This window comes from Carcharhinus amblyrhynchos, chromosome 12 (assembly GCF_965287045.1).
Source record: "Carcharhinus amblyrhynchos chromosome 12, sCarAmb.v2.hapA, whole genome shotgun sequence".
Taxonomy (NCBI): Eukaryota; Metazoa; Chordata; class Chondrichthyes; order Carcharhiniformes; family Carcharhinidae; genus Carcharhinus; species Carcharhinus amblyrhynchos.
In genome coordinates this window covers 83,115,220-83,134,244 of record NC_137335.1, presented here as the reverse complement: position 1 = coordinate 83,134,244, position 19,025 = coordinate 83,115,220, and the positions used below count along the sequence as shown (strand labels likewise).

Below are 19,025 nucleotides of genomic sequence, written 5' to 3'. Positions count from 1 at the left end.
GTCACAAGTAATAGTATAGTGAAAAGTATTGTTTCTTGCATGCTGTACAAAGCATACCATTCATAGAGAAGGGAAGGAACAAGTGTTGAATGTAATATTACAGTCATAGCTAGGGTGTAGAGAAAGATCAACTTAATGCAAGGTAGGTCCATTCAAAACTCTGACAGCAGCAGGGAAGCTGTTTTTCTTGAGTTGGTTGGTACATATCCTCAGGCTTTTGTATCTTTGCCCAATGGATGAAGCTGGAAGAGAGAATGTCCGGGGTGCATGGGGTCCTTAATTATGCTGACTACTTTGCCGTGACAGCGGGAAGTGCGGACACGGTCAAGGGGTGGGAGGCTAATTTCTGTGATAGACTGGGCTTCGTTCACGACCCTTTGTAGTTTCTTGTGGTCTTGGACAGAGAAGGAGCCATACCAAGCTGTGATTCAACCAGGAAGAATGCTTTCAATGGTGCATCTGTAAAATGTGTTGAGTGACGTGCCAAATTTCCTGAGTCTTCTGAGAAAGTAAGGAGGGGGACTAGTTGAGTCATTATTGCTGAGAGCCAGTATGGATATGATAGGCCTGTAAACATAGAACCATTCTATGATTACAAGCACCAGTGCTGAAATTGAAAAATACCTTACAGTCAACAGAGTGCTTTTGAAGTACTCTGTTGCAATGTGGGAATACAGTAGTCAATTTGCACACGGCAAGCTTGCATGAACAGCAATGTGATAAATAATGAGATCATCTGTTTAAGCGATATTTAGGCTGAGGGATAAATATTGGCCAGGGCACTTGGAAGAGTGCCTTTGTTCTCCTTTGAAACACCGTTGAGACCTTTGACATCCACCAAAGAGAGTAGACGACTAACTTGAAAGCACTCCACTGGAACATCGGCTTAGATTAGGGTACAATATTCAAATCTCTAAATTAGGTCTTAAGACTCATTTTCTGACCTTTTGTTTTCCATTCGTTCATGGGACATGGGCATGACTGGCTGCTCAACACTTGCTGCCCATCCCCAGTTGCCCTTGAAGAGGTGGTGATGAGTGCCTTTTTGAAACGCTGCAGTCCACGTGCTCTGGGTTGATCCACAATGTTGCCAATTGAACCATGGCCAACACTAGTGAAAAAAAACTGGTCCCTGTATAATAAACTGGAGATTTGATCAACTTTATTCTGGATATAGAGACAGCATTTGTCAAGAGAAAATGAAAGATGGTCAATGCAGTCACACACTGCACTGCAGGGTGAATTTCTCAATGCAAGGATGCCATAGTACAATAAAGTGACAGATCAAATGTACATGTTTTATTTCTGTTATGGTTTGATCAGTACAAATAACAAAAAGTGCCGTGTGGGAGTACTTCATGGCAGTTGCAAATCAGGCCCACAGGATCTTGCTGCCAAAGGGAAGCGGGTGCATTCACTGAGGATGTGCTTTGTTTCTTTTGAGAGCTCTCCCAGAAAGAAAAAAACACAATGATTCTTGATCAGTACTGTTACTTTACATTGTCAAGTCCCCGAAATAAAGAAAATTAGGCAATGGTAAACCTATTACGCAATGGGCTGACTCCATGTTGCACTGGGCTTATTCCACTTTGCAAATAATTTATGAAGGATACTTCTAGCCTCAGTCACACACATACACACATTCTTAATACACAGTGCAACTTAACCCACCTCAACTTCCAGAGAAAAAGAGAAACAGTCAGATCACAGTTATTTATTACAAGACAAGATGCTTAATGACACTTCTTCCATGCATGCTGAACATCTCTCTGGCAACTGGTTATATTAGCTCAAAGGCCAACTGGATATGTTTAATAGAACATTTATTTGGGAGACATTGGGGAGTCAGTGGAAGTACTGCCTATTGACACCAGGGGGTTTGACAGGCTATGCACGCAGCATCTAAGATCTGCTTCGACAGCTTGGTACACAAATCATGATACCCCTGCCTCTCAAATATATACACGGAAGAACCCGGACCGAAATCTCAGCAATGCTGTCTATCACTTTCCACTGCTCGCTGAGATGGTCAATGTTGTCCTTGTCAAAGAGGACAACCGATTACCTAAAGTCTGAGAACGTGCTACACTCGACAGTCAAGCCAAACTACATAACACGGCTGTGGCTTGATCTACCCCCGACCATGATGGGATCGCGAAGGATGGGAGAAGTGGGGTGAAATTGCTGCGTGATTTGTGTTCTATTGTTGACTGAACATATGTAAAATTGTACGACATTATACACCTAACCACGCCCCCCCCCCGCCCGGGTTGCTGTGCTTGCATTAAATTGAAGTATCCGTATACAGGATAGCTACCTCACTGAAAAAGCAGCAGAATTAAGAACTTGATGCACATTTCTTTAGTGTTGCCATCACAAGTGCCTTTTTAAAAATTAAAAAAAAATCCTTAGCTATGAAACCCAAGCCATTAACATTCACACACCTGGCACCCAAAGCATCATCTTCCTTCCTTTGAGATACAAAATGCAACACGGTCTGCAGATCAAGGTATGTGGGGCATTGATGGGGAAACAAAAGGCCCTTTTACTATGCAAGGGCTAAGTGGAGCTGCGGACTGGTTAGTTCTTTGGACCAGTGGAGAGGATGTAAGTTATGTGTGGGCACTGCAGGTAAGGGACTCATTCCCTCCCCGTGGTGAGCAACTTCAGGGCCTTTTGGAGGTTCTGCACGGCTGTCCCCACGTCTTCGTACTGTAGGGCGCTGCCGGCGTACTTGCAGTACTTCTGAGCCCTGGCGTAGTCCTCCGGGGTTAGACGCACCTCGCCTGCAGGAAAAGTTTAAATGGGGATAAGTCAATCCAAAGGAGATTTAATAGAGGTGTTAAAAATTGAGATGTGTTTTGACAGCGCTGATAACAAAGATTGCAAACGTCACACACTTGCTCAATAAAAAGCTTCAACGATAAACCTAGCAACCAAAGAGTTAAAGTTTAAAATTTATTCGTGTCAGAAGTGGGCTTACATTAACACTGCAACGATCTTACTGTGAAAATCCTCTGGATGCCACACTCCGGCTCCTGTTACGGTACACAGAGAGAATTTAGCATGGCCGATGCAGCCAAACAGCACGTCTTTTGGACTGCGGAAGGAAACCGGAGCACCCAGAGGAAACCCACACAAACACAGGGAGAACGTGCAAACTCCACACAAACAGTGACCCAAGCCGGGATTTGAACCCAGATCCCTGGTGCTGTGAGGCATCAGTGCTAAACATTGTGCCACCGTGCCTTGTCAACTAGTTAGTTTAACCTCGGTGTTGGAAAAGTTTCTAGAGACTCCAGAACTATCATTTTGGCAAAAGTGGATTGATTAAGGAAATATGATATTTAACTAAATTGATTTGAGTTTTTTGATGAGGTATCTGTGAGGGTAACACGTGCTCAACAATTTCCAAAAGGATCAAGTGCCAGGAAAGTTGAATCCCACGGAATCAAAGGGACAGTGCTAGCATGAATAAATGATTGACTGAGCGACAGCAAACAAACAACAGTAGCGGACACTGTGTTTCAGACTGGACAGTGGTTTACGACATGGACTTGTGTGTACCAGGCACAATTTCAAACTATGAGGATGACACAAAGCTTGGAAGGATTGTGAACTACAAGGAGAATGCTGACAGACTTCAGAGGAACGTGTAAACTCCACACAGTCATCCAAGGCTGGAACTGAACATGGGTCCGTGGTCCTGTAAGGTAGCAGTGCTGACCGCTGTGCCATTATAATTATACAAAAGTAAAAGTTATGGTGAACCCATATAAAACACTGGTTTGGCTGTAACTGGGGTATTGTGCCTAATTCTGGCACCCAGCTTTAGCAAGGACGTGTACGTGTTACAGAAGGTGCAGGAAAAATGCCTGAGAATGGTTCCAGGGATTCGGGACTTTAGTTATGTGCATAAATTGGAGAAGCTGGGGTTGTTCTGCTTGGAGAAGGGAAGGCTGAGCAAAGATTTGATAAAGGTGTTCAAAATCATGAAGGGTCTGGACAGAGCTGATAGGGAAAAACAGTTCCCAGCGGCTGACAGGTTTAGAACCAGAAGACACTGATGTATGATGAATGACAAGCAAGGAAATTTTTTGACTAACTGGATAGCACTTTTAAACAGCCCACACAGGCACGATGAGATGAATAATCCTGTTCTCTTTGTTTCCTGATACTATTTAGTAAGGAAATTCTTTTTGTGTGCACTGAGTGGTTAGGATCTGGAACGTACAGTCTGAAAGTGTAGTGGAGACAGATTCACACAGCGAGTGGTCAGGATCTAGAATGCACTGCTGAGAGTGTAGTGGAGACAGATTCAATCATGGCTTTCAGAAGAGACTCGGATAAGCACTGGAAGGAAAAGAAAATGCAGGGCTACAAATAAAAAGGACAGGGAGGGTGCGATTAGCCAAGTTGCTCTTGCAGTAAGACAGCATTGACACAATGGGCCGAATGGCTTCCTTCTGTGCTGTGACCCCTTGTGTGAAACAGACTTAAGATAATTGGGAAAAAGAAGAGAGAGGAGATGAGAATGTTTTGAATGAAGTGGGTTACGATGGTCTGGAACACACTGCCTGATTCAATCGTAACTTTCGAAAGGACATTGGGTATACATTTGAAAAGATAAATACTGCTCGACTATGGGGGAGGAATGGGGTTTTTTGACTAACTGGATAGCACTTTTAAACAGCCCACACAGGCACGATGAGATGAATAATCCTGTTCTCTTTGTTTCCTGATACTATTTATTAATGACTTGGAGGTTAGCAGAGCAAAAAGGGGGGATGTCAATCACAGCACTGTCAGTAAACTCGATGAAATGGCTGTTTAGATGGAGTTTTAATGTCCCGGCTAGAGTTATTGTTCACTGTGCTGTTTTGAGAAAATGCTGAAAAAGGCATTTATTCATGTCTCCAGTTGCTCTGGCACTGGGTCCAATGCTGCGTACAATGGGCTGAGCAATCAGAACAAACAGAGGGAGCCGATACTTAAAACCAACTGAAAACAGACCCGACACCCACATAGATCTGCTTCAAAGGTGGATTTCAGACTAGCACTGACTGGGCAGAAACTGACCGCACCAACGAATACAGAACAAGTTTGAATTCATTGCTGCAATACAAAGAAAAATAATACTCGCTTTTATAAAGTACCTTACCACACCAAAACACAAATGCAGCTGTTTGTCACATAGCAGAGAGAACAGCTATTCTCATCAGCGACACCCCACAAACAATTAAGTTTTAAGTTTATTGATTAGTCACAAGTAGGCTTACAGTAACACTGCAGTGAAGTTGCTGTGAAACTTGACTCAAGCTTCTTACTTATTTCTTACACACTACTGCATTTCCCCTGTGATCCCAGGAACAACATGGCATTCTCTCTGAACTATGGAACCACAGTACAGAAAGGAAATAAATTCTTAAAAAAGCATTTGCAGAAGAATCTCTGTGCCCGTTGACCTATCAGGATTCAATTTAAAATCATCATCTTTGTGTTCAAATCACTCTTTGGGGAAGGTGATGGCCTCGTGGTATTATAGCTCGAATATTAATCCAGAAACTCAGCTAATGTTCTGGGGACCTGGGTTCGAATCCCACCACGGCAGATGGTGGAATTTGAATTCAATAAAAAAAATTAAGAATCTCCTGATTATTGGAAAAACCCATCTGGATCGCTAATGCTCTGCAGGGAAGGAAATCTGCCGTCCTAATCTGGCCTGGCCTACACGTGACTCCAGATCCACAGCAATGTGGTTAACTCTCAACCGCCCTCTGAAATTGCCTAGCAAACCACTCAGTTCAACAGCAGCTAGGGATGGACAATAAATGCTGACCCAACCAATGACACAAATATCCCAAGAAGGAATTAAAAAAAAACCTTGCCTCCTTCCTATCTCTATAATCTCGAGTATTAAAAATCTTCTGCGATCTCTATTCCTCTACTTCTGGCCTCTCGTGCAACTCTGATTTTGGCCACCTCGCCAATGTCAGCTATGTCTTCAGCTGTCTAAGCCCTAATAAACCCTAGAATACCCTCCCTCCACTTTTCCACCTCCCTTTCCTCCTTTAAAACCTACCTCTTCAACCAAGCTCTAGGTCAACTGCTCTAATATCACCTTATGAGTCTTCATTTGATAATGCCTCTTTGAACTGAGTGTTGAACAATCAGCAAAGTCGTATAGAGACGAATTGATGCTGCTTAGTTGTGGTTTCTGAGGTGTATAATGAAGGGTTTTGGGACAAGTCACGCAATGGGTTAGTACGACCAAAATCTGAAACTAAATGAACTCTGCAGACTTGGGATCTCTTGGGCTGCAATAAGAAATCAAATTAAAAAGTCTGATGCTGATGGGAAAGATTGATGGTAAAAGCGATCGAGATAGACAATGAACAAACTGGATGAATGTGCTACCAATGGATATGATTCATGCTTCTGGACCACAATTAACATGGAGGCCCATGTTCCCCATTATACTCTCTTGGGGTATGGTTGTTGAAAAGAGAAAGAGAATGCTTCAGTGAAGTGCCTTGGGACATTTTAGGATGTTAAAAGAATTAAGTAAATGAGAGTTGTCATTTTTCTGAACATTTCCTTCTGTTAAAGCCTGATAATGACAACTTGGTGGTTTCGCTTTCCAAACTGAGAGCTTGAAAGTGCTGGATTTAATCAAGATTTCTGCATTTTTTTGGTTGGTTTACCAGTACAGTATTTATTACAGTAAAGTATCGAGATACATTTTGTAGCAATTTCCTCCCAGCAGCTAATAGGGTTTGGAAATCCTTCCTACCCTTCCAACCCCAATGCCCAGGAAACTCTTTCTTAAACAGGAGTAAATTAAAGAAGAATAAAAAGTTGAAGCTGCCAGATTCATGTGGACAGTGAAAGACTGTGTGTGTGAATGAGTGGGCCTCAATGGAAGAGTGGGGGATGGGGGAGAGGGAGAGAGAGAAAGAGAGAGAGAGAGAGAGAGAGAGGGAACACATTTTCAGTCATATGACATCTGCCAAAATAATTTTTTGTAAACTTCTATTTCTGGTGACTATAGAATAGTGCGAAAGGAATGTTGAGAACCACTGGGCATTCTTTTGTTCTTGGGGCATTCGTGGTGAAATATTCTCGTTCACTAACTGGATGGTGGGAAGAAAAATTGCATTCTCAAGCTTGCAGCAAACACGTGATGTTTGACTGAACGACACAATACACTTCCTCTTGTTCAGTCCTCTGGTGAATGAACAGAGATGTTTGTCAATTTTTCAAATGTAAAATCAAAACTATTTCCAAATGCTTTGCTTTCTCTTGTCAATTCTGCAAGTTTGCTCTAACTTAGATACAGGTGAGCATGTCGCTGTCTGGGTTCAATCCAGAGATCCTTCATATTTTAGGTAAAGGTTAATCATTGCATTATCTGATGTATCTGCTGTGCGGGTGAAGAATTTAAATTTTATTAATAAATCTAGAATTGAAGACTGAAATGGTGGCCATTACAACATCCACTGACGGTTCACTTTTGATCTTTAGAAAACAATTTGTTACATCTTGCCAACCAGAAAAAGACCAATTTATGCCTATTCTCTGCTTCCTGCTAGCTAGCCAAACTTCTATTCACATCAATATGTTACCTCCCTATGTGAGATTTTATATTGTGTAATAATCTTTGATGTGACACTTTATCAAATGCGTTTTGGAAATCTAAGTACAGTACATCGACCAGTTCCCCTTTATCCACAGCTCGTCACTTCCTGAAATAAATCCAATAAGTTGGTTAAACATGATCTTCCTTTCGTAAAACCATATTGACTTTGCCTGATTATCTTGAGCTTATCCAAATGCTGTGCCATAACTTCTTTATTAAATGTTTCGAACATTTTTCCGTTGACAGACGTTAAGCTAACTAAAGCCTGTACTTGCCCGCTCTCTGTCATTTGCTATCTTCCAATCTAATGTGACCTTTCCAAATCTAGAGTGTTTTGGAAAATTAGAACCAATACATCAACTATCTGACTAGCCACCTCTTTCAATGCATGAGGATGAAGTCCATCAGAACCCGGGTTCTTGTCACCCTACAACGCCAATATTTTACTCAGTACCACTACTCTGGGACTGTAATTTCCCGGGTTCCTCCCTTCCTTCCATTTCCTGGTTTTTAACTGCTTCTGAATGGTTACTTGTATCCTGTATAGTGAAGACTGATGCAAAATACCAAAATTCAATTCTTCTATCATCTCCTTGATTTCCATTATCAATTCTCCTGACTAACTTTCTATAGGGCCAGCACTCAAGAAAATATTTATTAAAAACTTACATTTATATTTCTATCTTTCTCTTGCACTCAAATCCGTTCCCCCCTACTCCTTATTATCGTTCTTTGTTGTTCCTTAAATTCTGTCCAATCCCCTGATCTACCACCTGTCTTTACCAGGTTTACCAGGCCGATTCCTGGGATGACAGATCTGCATGAGGAGAGGCTAAATTCGTTAGGTTTATATTCACTAGAGTTTAAAAGAGTGAGAGGGGATCTCATAGAAACTTATAAAATTCTAACAGAGTTAGACAGGGTAGATTCACAAAGAATGTTCCTAATGGTGAGAGAGTCCAGAACTAGGGGTCATAGTTTAAGGATAAGGGTTAATCCTTTTAGAACTGAGACGAGAAGAAATTTCTTCATTCAGAGGGCGATGAATGTGTGGAATTCACTCCCACAGAAAATAGTTAAGGCCAAAACGTTGTCTGATTTCAAGAATAAATTAAATATAGCTTTTGATGCTAAAGGGATCAAGGGATATGGGAGGCGGGGGAATCAGGATATTGAATTCAATGACCAGCTAAGATCAAGATGAATGGTGGAGCAGACTCAAAGGGCTGAATGGCCTGCTCCTGCTTCTAGTTTGGTGTTTTTATATAATTATATGTTTTTGCTTTATATTTTGTACACTCAATGAGCACCATTCCATCAAGATTTGGTTAACTCTTCACTGCGCCAATTGTGTATCTTAAACCCAAACTTAGTAGCAAACTCAGCACCTCTCTCTGCATCCACATAAAAGGAAGTCCAACATTGTAATGAAGTGTTGGAGAGCCAATATGAGGAGTAAGTACAAGGAGCTAGATACCAAATTATGAAGCAGAGCCTCAAAGGTCATAATCTCTGGATTAATACTTAAACCACATGCAAATTAGTATAGGACAAATCAGAGAAAGGAGTTGAATGTGCGGATTAAAGACTGGTATGAGAAAAGTGTGTTATGAACAGTATGCTTTGTCTGTATAGCGCACAAAAGTAATACTTTTCACCGTATACCAATACATGTGACAATAATACATCAAATCTGTGGCATCAGATTAATCCAGAGATTATGAGGCTTTGCTTCTTCCTTTTATATGGAAGCAGAGAGAGGTGCTGTGTTTACTACTAAGTCTGGGTTTAAAATGCACAACTGGTGCAGTGAAGAGTTAACCAAATCTTGATAGAATGGTGCTCATTGAGTGCAAAATGTTCCTTCGCCAAGCATGGCAACTCCCAGAAATGATCAAGTAGAATTACTCCAGGAAAAATTGCAATTAAATGTGGATATATTAAATTTACAGTGAAATTAAAGTTTCACAATACATTGACTGACATTAGAGCCTTTGCCTGGAGTCTGTAAGTAGTTTTAAGTTTCTCTAAGAAATTACCTTTCCTGGGTTGATTTTGTCTGCTCTTACACACATCTGTTTTCTATCCAAGTGATTTTCAGTTAAAGGAAGCAATCAACTTGGTGTTGCTTTGAGGTGATATTTCCATCTATGTTAATAAGGTCCCTCAGGCAACAATTGCCTGACTGATCTCCATCCAGACTAATGTGACTGAAAGATCACAGCCTCTTAAGAGATCAGGGAAATAAACTTTCAGGAGCAGAGTTAATTGTATAGAAAGGAGAATTGGCACAGCATCTGATGCCACAGATCGACAGGCGTTTGATTTGATTTATTATTGTCACATGTATTAGCATATAGTGAAAAGTATTGTTTCTTGCGCACGATACAGCCAATGCATACCATTCATAAAGAAGAAAACAAGACAGTGCAGAATGTAGTGTTAGAGTCTTGCTAGGGTGTAGAGAAAGGTCAATTTAATGTAAGGTAGGTCCATTCAAAAGTCTGGTGGCAGCAGGGAAGAAACTGCTCTTGAGATGTTGGTAAATGACCTCAGACTTTTATATCTTTTTCCCAATGGAAGAAAGTGGAAGAGAGAATGTCCAGGGTACGTGGCATCCTTGATTATGCTGGCTGATTTTCCTGAGGCAGTGAGAAGTATAGACTGAGTTAGTGGATGGGAGGCTGGTTTGCATGAAGAATTGGGCTACATTCACGACCGTTTATAGTTTCTTGCAAGAGTATTATGGAGACAGAAGTATAATAAGCAGGTCTCTGTAAAGCTCCTAACAAATCCTCAGAAGGGGGAAGATTGAATCTCAGGTGAAGGAATTCTGCCTCTGGAACACAATGTAATGGGCTGAAAGTAGGTGGATAAGGAGAAGAACAAAGGCTCAAATAAAACACATTTAACTTCTTTGGTTAACTATTTGTTGATGGCCAACAGTTGACAACTGATGATGACGGAACTTGAACCTGTGACCCAAGAAATTATCGCAGTGCTCAGCAATGCTTTACAACAGAAAAAGTCTTTCACTAACGTTCCATCAAACCATTTTGTTTTGGGAAAAAAAATTCCCAGGCTGTTGAAGAACAATTGTCTCTTTGGGAAATCTGAACAGTTACAAAATTGCAAGTAATTTTGAGATTCCTGCTGTTGACATTCATCTCACTGACTTGGTGACTTTGCTGAGCCAGATGGTGTGTAGAAACTGATAGAACAAAACATTATTACAGTGATAAGGTACTGAAGCACTTGAGCTTATTGACAGTCCATTAATGACATCAGATTCAGCTTACTCAGAATTTTTGCAAGTTAAAATGCCCAGATAAGTAGGATTCTTTTTAAACATATGAAATAAAGCACATGTCCTGCTTGGAAGAGGGGTTGGAGCAGGCTGGAAGCGGGAAGAGGGTATGTCGAGAGTTAAATCATAGAATCCCTTGAGTGAAGAGGCCACTCAGCCCATTGAGTCTACATCAACTCTCTGACAGAGTAATTTACCCAGACTCCCTCCCCCATCCCAACCCGTAATCCCACACATTTCCCATGGCTAATGCATCCAACCTACACATTTGGGGATACTAAGTGGCAATTTAGCACGGCCAATGCACCTAACCTGCACATCTTTGGACTGTGGTAGGAAACTGGAGCACTTGGAGGAAACCCACGCAGACACAGGGAAAACTTACAAACTCAGCACAGTCACCCAAGGACGGAATTGAACTTGGATCCCTGGAGTTGTGAGGCAGTAGTCAACGAATCGACTTTAGGCACAATTTAAGAAAGCCTACTCAACTTAATATAATTTCCTCACAAATAATTCAGTAACGGAATAAAGAGGCATATTCCATTACTGAAGTGATAAATTCTGCTACATTAATGCAGCAATTAACCTGCTTGTTACTAATTGTCTAATAGTGATACACCAAAAATAGCGCAGAGAAAAATAAAGTGCAATTTTATGCACGAGAATTAAAGTAGTCGAAATTTTAAAATATACCAAAATAATGGAAATATCAGGCTCGTGTGAAATGAAAGATAAATCTAGATACATTCATTCAATCCTACTGCTAATAATTCAGTTACTGTAGCTTTTTTCAATGAAACTCAATCTTAAACATTTTGTTCTTTACATTGCTGCCTTTATTTAAAAAGCACACCATTTTTCCTTAAGCTGTTATCACCTTCCTAACCTCTTGCACGTGTTTCAATGCCGATTCTTTGTATTGTTTTTCACTGAAGTTTCTTGAAGTGATTGGCTGGTACAGGTGCCAGGTAAAATATATGGTGCTGTCATCTGGGGAAAGTCTGCTTAAACAATGTCAAAAGGGAACTTCATAGTGGGGTTAGTTTACATATTTATAAGGCTGTTTAAGCAACGAGAAAGGCTTAAATATGGCAAGATTTACTTTAAATTGGATGAGTCAATCCAATTGGGAATAATGAAGAACAACCTTCCTTTGAAAGTTGCGAGGAATGTCATGGGGCCAGCAGACTGCTTATAGCTGTGTCCTACAAGAATACTCCACAGCAATTATTTTCTTTCCTTAGGAAATGCATATTTAATAATGACTTTGATCCGAAACCCCTCGATTATCATCTTAACTGGTCTTTGGTGAGAATGGATAACTATTTCTCAAAAAAAACAAGAATATTTGCACCAATTACCATAGTTCCTGTGCCTTGTACAATCACGCATGAATCTCCACAGACCCATTTGGAAGAAAGATGTAAACTGGGAACCTGATTAGACCTGTCATTGTATGACAGATACACACCACAGTTTAACTCTCTCACTCACTCTCACTCTCTTCAAGTTAAATCTCTTCCATTCTTCCCAGTCAACAAAATCTGTCCGCAATCCCATGTGGGAATGGGTTATTAAAATGATTTCTTATTTAAAACAGCAAAATATTTGCACTCTGTTATTCAGTGGCCTTTTATGGTATTGCTCCACTTACAAGTCCCGTTCAATATTGAGAACAAAATTAAAATGGGAAGGTCACAGAGAATCAAAGCCACCATTCATGATTTGGTTATATTCCCCTCCTCGGGGTTAATGAGTTTGCAATGAAAGGGATCCAAAGACTATGAAAGTGACCATGTAACACATTTGGTCTCACTTCAATAAGCCCTCTAAGTTTCTTGTCTATAACTGCTTTTTTGTTCTGGTTGTAAGAGAATTAGATTCCAGGAATCCACTTCCTATGTTTATGCTATGAGAACCATTGACCTTAACCCTGTGGCAGACTTTGAAACGAAGGTAACTCTGGTCTACGAGTCAGCTGCCAACTAATTTAATAGCAATAATGCCGAGTTTTGGCTCACAACATCTGAATTAAAATCTGGAGCAACTGATGACATTGATAGCTGACTCTGATTACACTGGTGATTTCCTCTGCTTCACAAAAGTGAAATAATGGAAAATGACTTGGTCACACAAATGACTTAACTGCTTCAAAAGAACAGTCAATGCAAAACTTTAATCAATAAGGGTAATAAAGCACCAGGGCACATCCAAGGGCACTTGATTAGAAGCCAGAAACACTGGTCGACATCGAGTGTGATTAAATAGGTTGACATTGTATAGTCTTACAAGATTACACCGGAACAAGACAGGAAATATTATAAAGGAAATATACTGGGTGTGCAAAATGAAAAAACTTGAGGACAGATTGGCCTTTCCTACTGTATATTTCCTTACACCCTATAACATACTTAAGGCGATATGTTATCCAGGCTAAGCATTACTCGATCTTGGCCATTCATCCCCTTGCACAATGATGCGAGATGCCCACAGTGCTCATTCTGCCGGGATAGGTGCATGTTAAAAAATGCACGATTTACTCATGTAGAAGAGTACCTGTAACAGGAAACTTGAAAACTCCTACAGCAACAACTTGTATATACAGAGTGCCTTGAACATAATTAAACATCCCATGGTGCTTCATAGGAATGTTATAAGACTAAATTTGACATGGAGCCACATAGGGAAAGAGAGATATCAGGGCAGCTGATCAGAAGCTGGGCTTTAAAGTTTATTTGTTAGTCACAAGTAAGGCATACATTAAAACTGCAATGAAGCTACTCCGAAATTCCCTTAGTTGCCACAATCTGGAGCGCTTTTGGGTCAATGCACCTAATTAGCACATCCTTCAGAATGTGGAAGGGAACCGGAGCACCAGGAAGAAACTCACGCAGACATCGGGAGAATCTGCAAACTCCACACAGATAGTGACCCAAGCCGGGAATCGAACCTGGGTTCCTGGCGCTGTGAAGCAGCAGTGCTAACCACTGTGCTACCGTGCCACTTTAATGAGTGTCTTAGGGAAGGAAAGCAAGTGAGACACAGAGAGAGTTAGGTGAGGGGGCAGATTTCGGTGATTAGGATGCAGGCATCCAAAGACATGGCCATCAATGGAGGAGTAAATGAATTCAGGGATGTTCAAGAGGCCAGAACTAAATGGAATATCCTGGAAGGTTGTGGAACTGTTTGGCACGAAGGAGATAGGGAGGGGTGATGTCATGGAGAGATTTAAAAAGAAAGTTGCATACTTTAAACTCAAGGTGTATTTTTTACACCGTGTTAGAATGAAACATCTAATATCACACAGGATTCAATGGTTCATTCCTCCTCCATTCTTTAGAAAATACCAAATGGCAAACATTATTGTGATCAGTCTGGGATACGTGCAAATCCAGGTGAACCAAAGTGAGAGAACTGTCTTGTAGTTGCTTAAGTGCTGGTGGACAATTCAAAGAAACAAAACAAATAATGCTGGAATAAAGAACAGCAGTCAGGCAGCATCTGTGAAGAGAGACACTGAGGAGGGAACCGAGTGTATGGTGTCGAAATTTGCTGATGACACCAAGATTGGTGGAACGGCAAATTGCGCGGAGGGTGTGGAGAGTCTGCAGAAGGATCTAGATAGGCTGGGCGAATGGGCCAGGAACTGGCAAATGGAATTTAATGTTGGCAAGTGCGAGGTGGTCCACTTTGGTAGGAAGAATGGTAGGAAGGACTATTACTTACGTGGCGAAAAACTGCAGCAGGCGACGGTGCAGAGGGACCTCGGGGTCCTTGTGCATGAGTCGCAAAAACCCAGCCTGCAGGTGCAGCAGGTGGTCAGGAAGGTGCATGGGATGCTGGCCTTCATAGCGAGGGGGATTGAATATAAAAGTAGGGAGGTCTTGCTGCAGCTGTATAGGGCATTGGTGAGGCCGCAGCTGGAGTAGTGTGTGCAGTTTTGGTCGCCGCACTTATGCAAGGATATTTTGGCCTTGGAGGGAGTGCAGAGGAGGTTTACTAGGCTGATACCGGAGTTGAGGGGGTTGAGCTATGAGGAGAGGCTGAATAAACTAGGCTTGTACTCGTTAGAGTTTAGAAGAATGAGGGGAGATCTCATTGAGACGTATAAGATGATGAATGGGGTGGATAGGATAGAGGTGGAGAGACTCTTCCCGCTCAGAAAGGACAGTAGGACTAGGGGGCACAGCCTCAAGGTAAAGGGGGGGCGGTTTAGAACGGAGTTGAGGAGGAACTTCTTCACTCAAAGGGTGGTGAATCTCTGGAATTCTCTGCCCGTTGAAGTGGTGGAGGCTGCCTCGCTAAATATTTTTAAGACGCGGGTTGATGGATTTTTGATAAGCGAGGGGATTAAGGATTATGGGGAGAGGGCGGGAATGTGGAACTGAGCCACGACAGATCAGCCATGATCTTATTGAATGGAGGGGCAGGCTCGAAGGGCTAGATGGCCTACTCCTGCTCCTATTTCTTATGTTCTTATGTTCTTAACTTTACGGGTTGAATGACTTTTCATCAGAAAGGTCACTTGATCTGAAACGTTAACTGTTTCTCTAAGTATTTTCAGTACTCTTGGTTTTTATTTCATATTTCTAGCATCTGCAGTATTTTGTTTTTGTAAACCTTGCATTAAGTTGATCTTTCTCTACACCCTAGCTATGACTGTAACACTACATTCTGCTCTCACTCCCTTCCTTCTCTATGAATGGTATGCTTTGTATAGCACACAAGAAACAATACTTTTCACTGTATGTTAATATGTGACCATAATAAATCAAAAACAAGTAAAATGCTGCACACCTGTAAGTAAATGTTGGTGTTTTCTTTGCAAACGGCAAGGATGGGGCAGGGAGAAGAGATTCCCTCCTCATCTGGAGTACAATTCTAATAACATACTTCAACTCACATTTCTAATAGTTGCAAGTCATGAATACAGCAAATACTGACTGACCACTTCACTACTGAGTCTTTTTCCTGCAGCACATACGTGAATGCGTTCTCCACATTAATTTATAGAGTGTGCACTGAAAAGCCATTTGACATTTATTTATTAGCGTCACAAGTAGGCTTGCATTAACATTGCAATGAAGTTACTGTGAAAGTCCCCTAGTTGCCACACTCCGGTGCCTGTTCGGGTACACTGAGGGAGAACTTAGCACGGTCAATACACCTAACCAACACGTCCTTCGGACTGTAGGAGGAAACTGGAGCATCCGGAGGAAACCCATGCAGACACGGGCAGAATGTGCAGACTCCCCACACTCAGTGATCCAAGCCGGGAATCGAACCTGGGTCCCTGGAACTGTTGGGCAGCAGTACTAACCACTGTGCCTCCCTGTTTTTAGGGATTGGGGAGCACAATTATGTCATGTTGATGAAACACTTGGTAATGTGATGCACATCTGCACAATGAGTACAACTTTAAATCAAAGCGCTGATTGTTCCTGTGACTTAGGCAAATGTTTAAAAATCCCACAGCATGCACTTGTAAAAGAGGGAGGACTCCTGTCCTGTAGGCTGTTTTTCTTCTTGGAATCAATGTCATTACAAAATGTAGCTCAATTGGCCCTGGGAGCCTGCTATTTTAAAAAAATGCTTGCCACTTCAACACACTGGAAAAGCACACGCTCCTTTTTTAGTTGTCCTCAGATTTTCACGGCCTGTGTGTGCGATTGTATTCTTGGTAGGATGCAGAGGAAACTAAGCTTTAAGCTATTATGAGTACATTGGTTTTTGCTGTCAAACTGACGTCAAATCCTCATTAAATATTCTGAATGAATGATCTATGTTAAGCTACGCTTGTTGCCAGTACCCGGGCCTCATGTATGGCACCAGATCATTATGTCCTGCTGCACACAGCATCAATTATCTAATTGCTGGAAAACTTGGAAGAGTTTCTGATCTTACCCTGAGGCTTCACGCTGTACAACGATGGGTCAATTATTGGTACGTTCTGTGGCACTGGCTGTATTGTTGGAGTATTCGGCAACACTACAAAAAGAGAAATAGGAAAAGCATTGGGGAACAAGCAAGTGAGATCCAAATACTGCAGCAGCAGAAGAAAGCAAAGGTTTCACTATGAAGAGAGGCCCAGCAGAAATTTCTCCCTCATAAAAGTCACTGATTATAACGAAATGGCTCTTTATTGTTTAATGGGATTGGAAGTTACATTTTAATTTAATTGCACCAACTATGCAATCTTGATGTGGCAATTTAGCCAGCTCATATTACTAATACCTATGCCAGGCTCTCTGCTTTTAAAAGATAATGAAACCCCTGTGAAAGCACTTATTGGTTGCACAAAGACATGCAATCCAATCTAACGAGGTTTCCCAAAAAAAGAAAACATACTAATTAAAAAATGCACAAGAATCACATATGCATTTCACAATTATTGTTTGACATGTTCAAAATTCCTACTGCCCTGCTACCAGGAGGCTTACTAACATTTTGGTACTGCGTCATTAAATCTCCAAGTGAGATGCAGTATGCAGCAATATAGCAGAACATACAATCTTTATTCACAGCCATACAAGATGTGACAATAATACAGAACGTGAAGTAATTTTTCCTCTGACTCTCAGTAAGAAGTCATTTATAAAGTTCAGGCCTTAAGCCCTGCACTGACAAACAGCAAATGCTGCATCTCGACTGCACCCTCTACAATGTTGCAACTGAGAGAGCGTAAGTGTTAATCCAATGGGAACAATTTTTGGAAGGTAAGGTAAGGTTAATTTCCTTACATTTTCTCTTTTTCTCAATTGGGTCTCAATTGCCAATACAATATTCCTTGCTAATGGTGGGCAAGCTAGATCCATTTGCATTGCCAGAAAACCAGCTTGACTTGCCACAGCTTTGCTTCCTTTCTCATGCTGTAGCCTACACTGATAACAGTGCATGAGGCAACATAACTTGATTACATACCTGGCTGCCTCAGGAAGCCACGGAGTTATGAGCTCCCTGGTTAGAGGGACTACTGTTTATAAGGTCAGAGTTGAGTTGGCAAAGTTAGCGTGCATCTCAATCACAAATGCCAGAACACCACAGTTTCAGTTCCTCTTTTTGTGTGGAGTTGGTTGATTGCAGTTGAGATGAATTGATTAAAGCTGTTCCAGAATAAGCAAGGAGACAACTATCTTGGGGACTGTGCTTGACCTCAGTTTTGATCATTCAAAAGGCTACCCACATGTGACTGTCCAACCACAATGTCCATTGATATTGTGCCTTTAATGTAGTTAAATGTCCAAAGGCACTTTACAGAAGCTAATCAAAACGCTATTGACACTGAACCATGAAACGATATCAGAATTTTTAAGCAAGGTCTCACAGGATGGGGAAGATGCAGAGAGGTCCACAGAGAGAATTCCAAAACTGAGGGCCCCAGCAGCTGAAGGCTTGGATGTCACTGGAAATCGGACTCATACAAGAGGTGAGAACTTGAGGAGTACAGAGATCTCAGGGTTTTGTCGGGCAGAAGGAGGTTACTGAAGTAGAGAGGGGCAAGGCCATAGAGGGATTTAAATAAAGGATAAGAATGTTTAAAATCAATATTTTCAGGGGCTAGGAGCCAATGTAGATCAGTGAGCACAGGTGCAATGGTTAAACAGGACTCGGTATGAGTTAGAATACGGGCAGCAGAAGTCTGGATGGCTGTTTGCAGAACTGGACCCCAAGTGGAAAAAAAAAAGTCCAAGTCCACAGCATCTCTGGGACAGTAGATCACGCTCTGCCTCCCTTGCTCTCTAAAATCCTGTTTGAGAAAGGAGGTTCAGTGATGACACAAAACTTGTGATTTCAACTTTGTGGTTTTCAGTTTTTTAGTCTTTCATTTTTCTTTTTTTCTTAGAATCTCTACATTGCACAAACAATCCAATCAGCCCATTGGGTCTGCACTGACTCCAATAGAGCATTTTACCCAGACAAACCACACCCCCTCCTCCCCAACTCCACCGCCGCCGTACTTACATCACTGATCTCCTAACCTACACATCCTGAATAATATTAGCAGTCATCAATTGTAATGCCTTGAAGAGTGTCAGATCGAGAGTTTATTAGTTCACTAAGCCGCCATGTTGGGGA

The 19,025-nt window shown here is 41.5% G+C and overlaps 1 protein-coding gene across 1 annotated transcript in view; it reads right to left on the bottom strand.

The window, feature by feature from the left end:
* Positions 1–1,277: 1,277 nt before the first annotated feature.
* Positions 1,278–19,025, bottom strand: part of vta1 (vesicle (multivesicular body) trafficking 1) — a 142,587-nt gene continuing 124,839 nt past the window's right edge. The window contains exons 7-8 of the mRNA XM_080200848.1: positions 16,854–16,937; positions 1,278–2,786 (exon numbers count right to left, since the gene is read on the bottom strand). Of these exons, the coding sequence (XP_080056974.1) occupies positions 2,641–2,786; positions 16,854–16,937 (230 nt within the window). The 3' untranslated portion in view covers positions 1,278–2,640. The remainder of the gene's footprint in view (positions 2,787–16,853; positions 16,938–19,025) is intronic.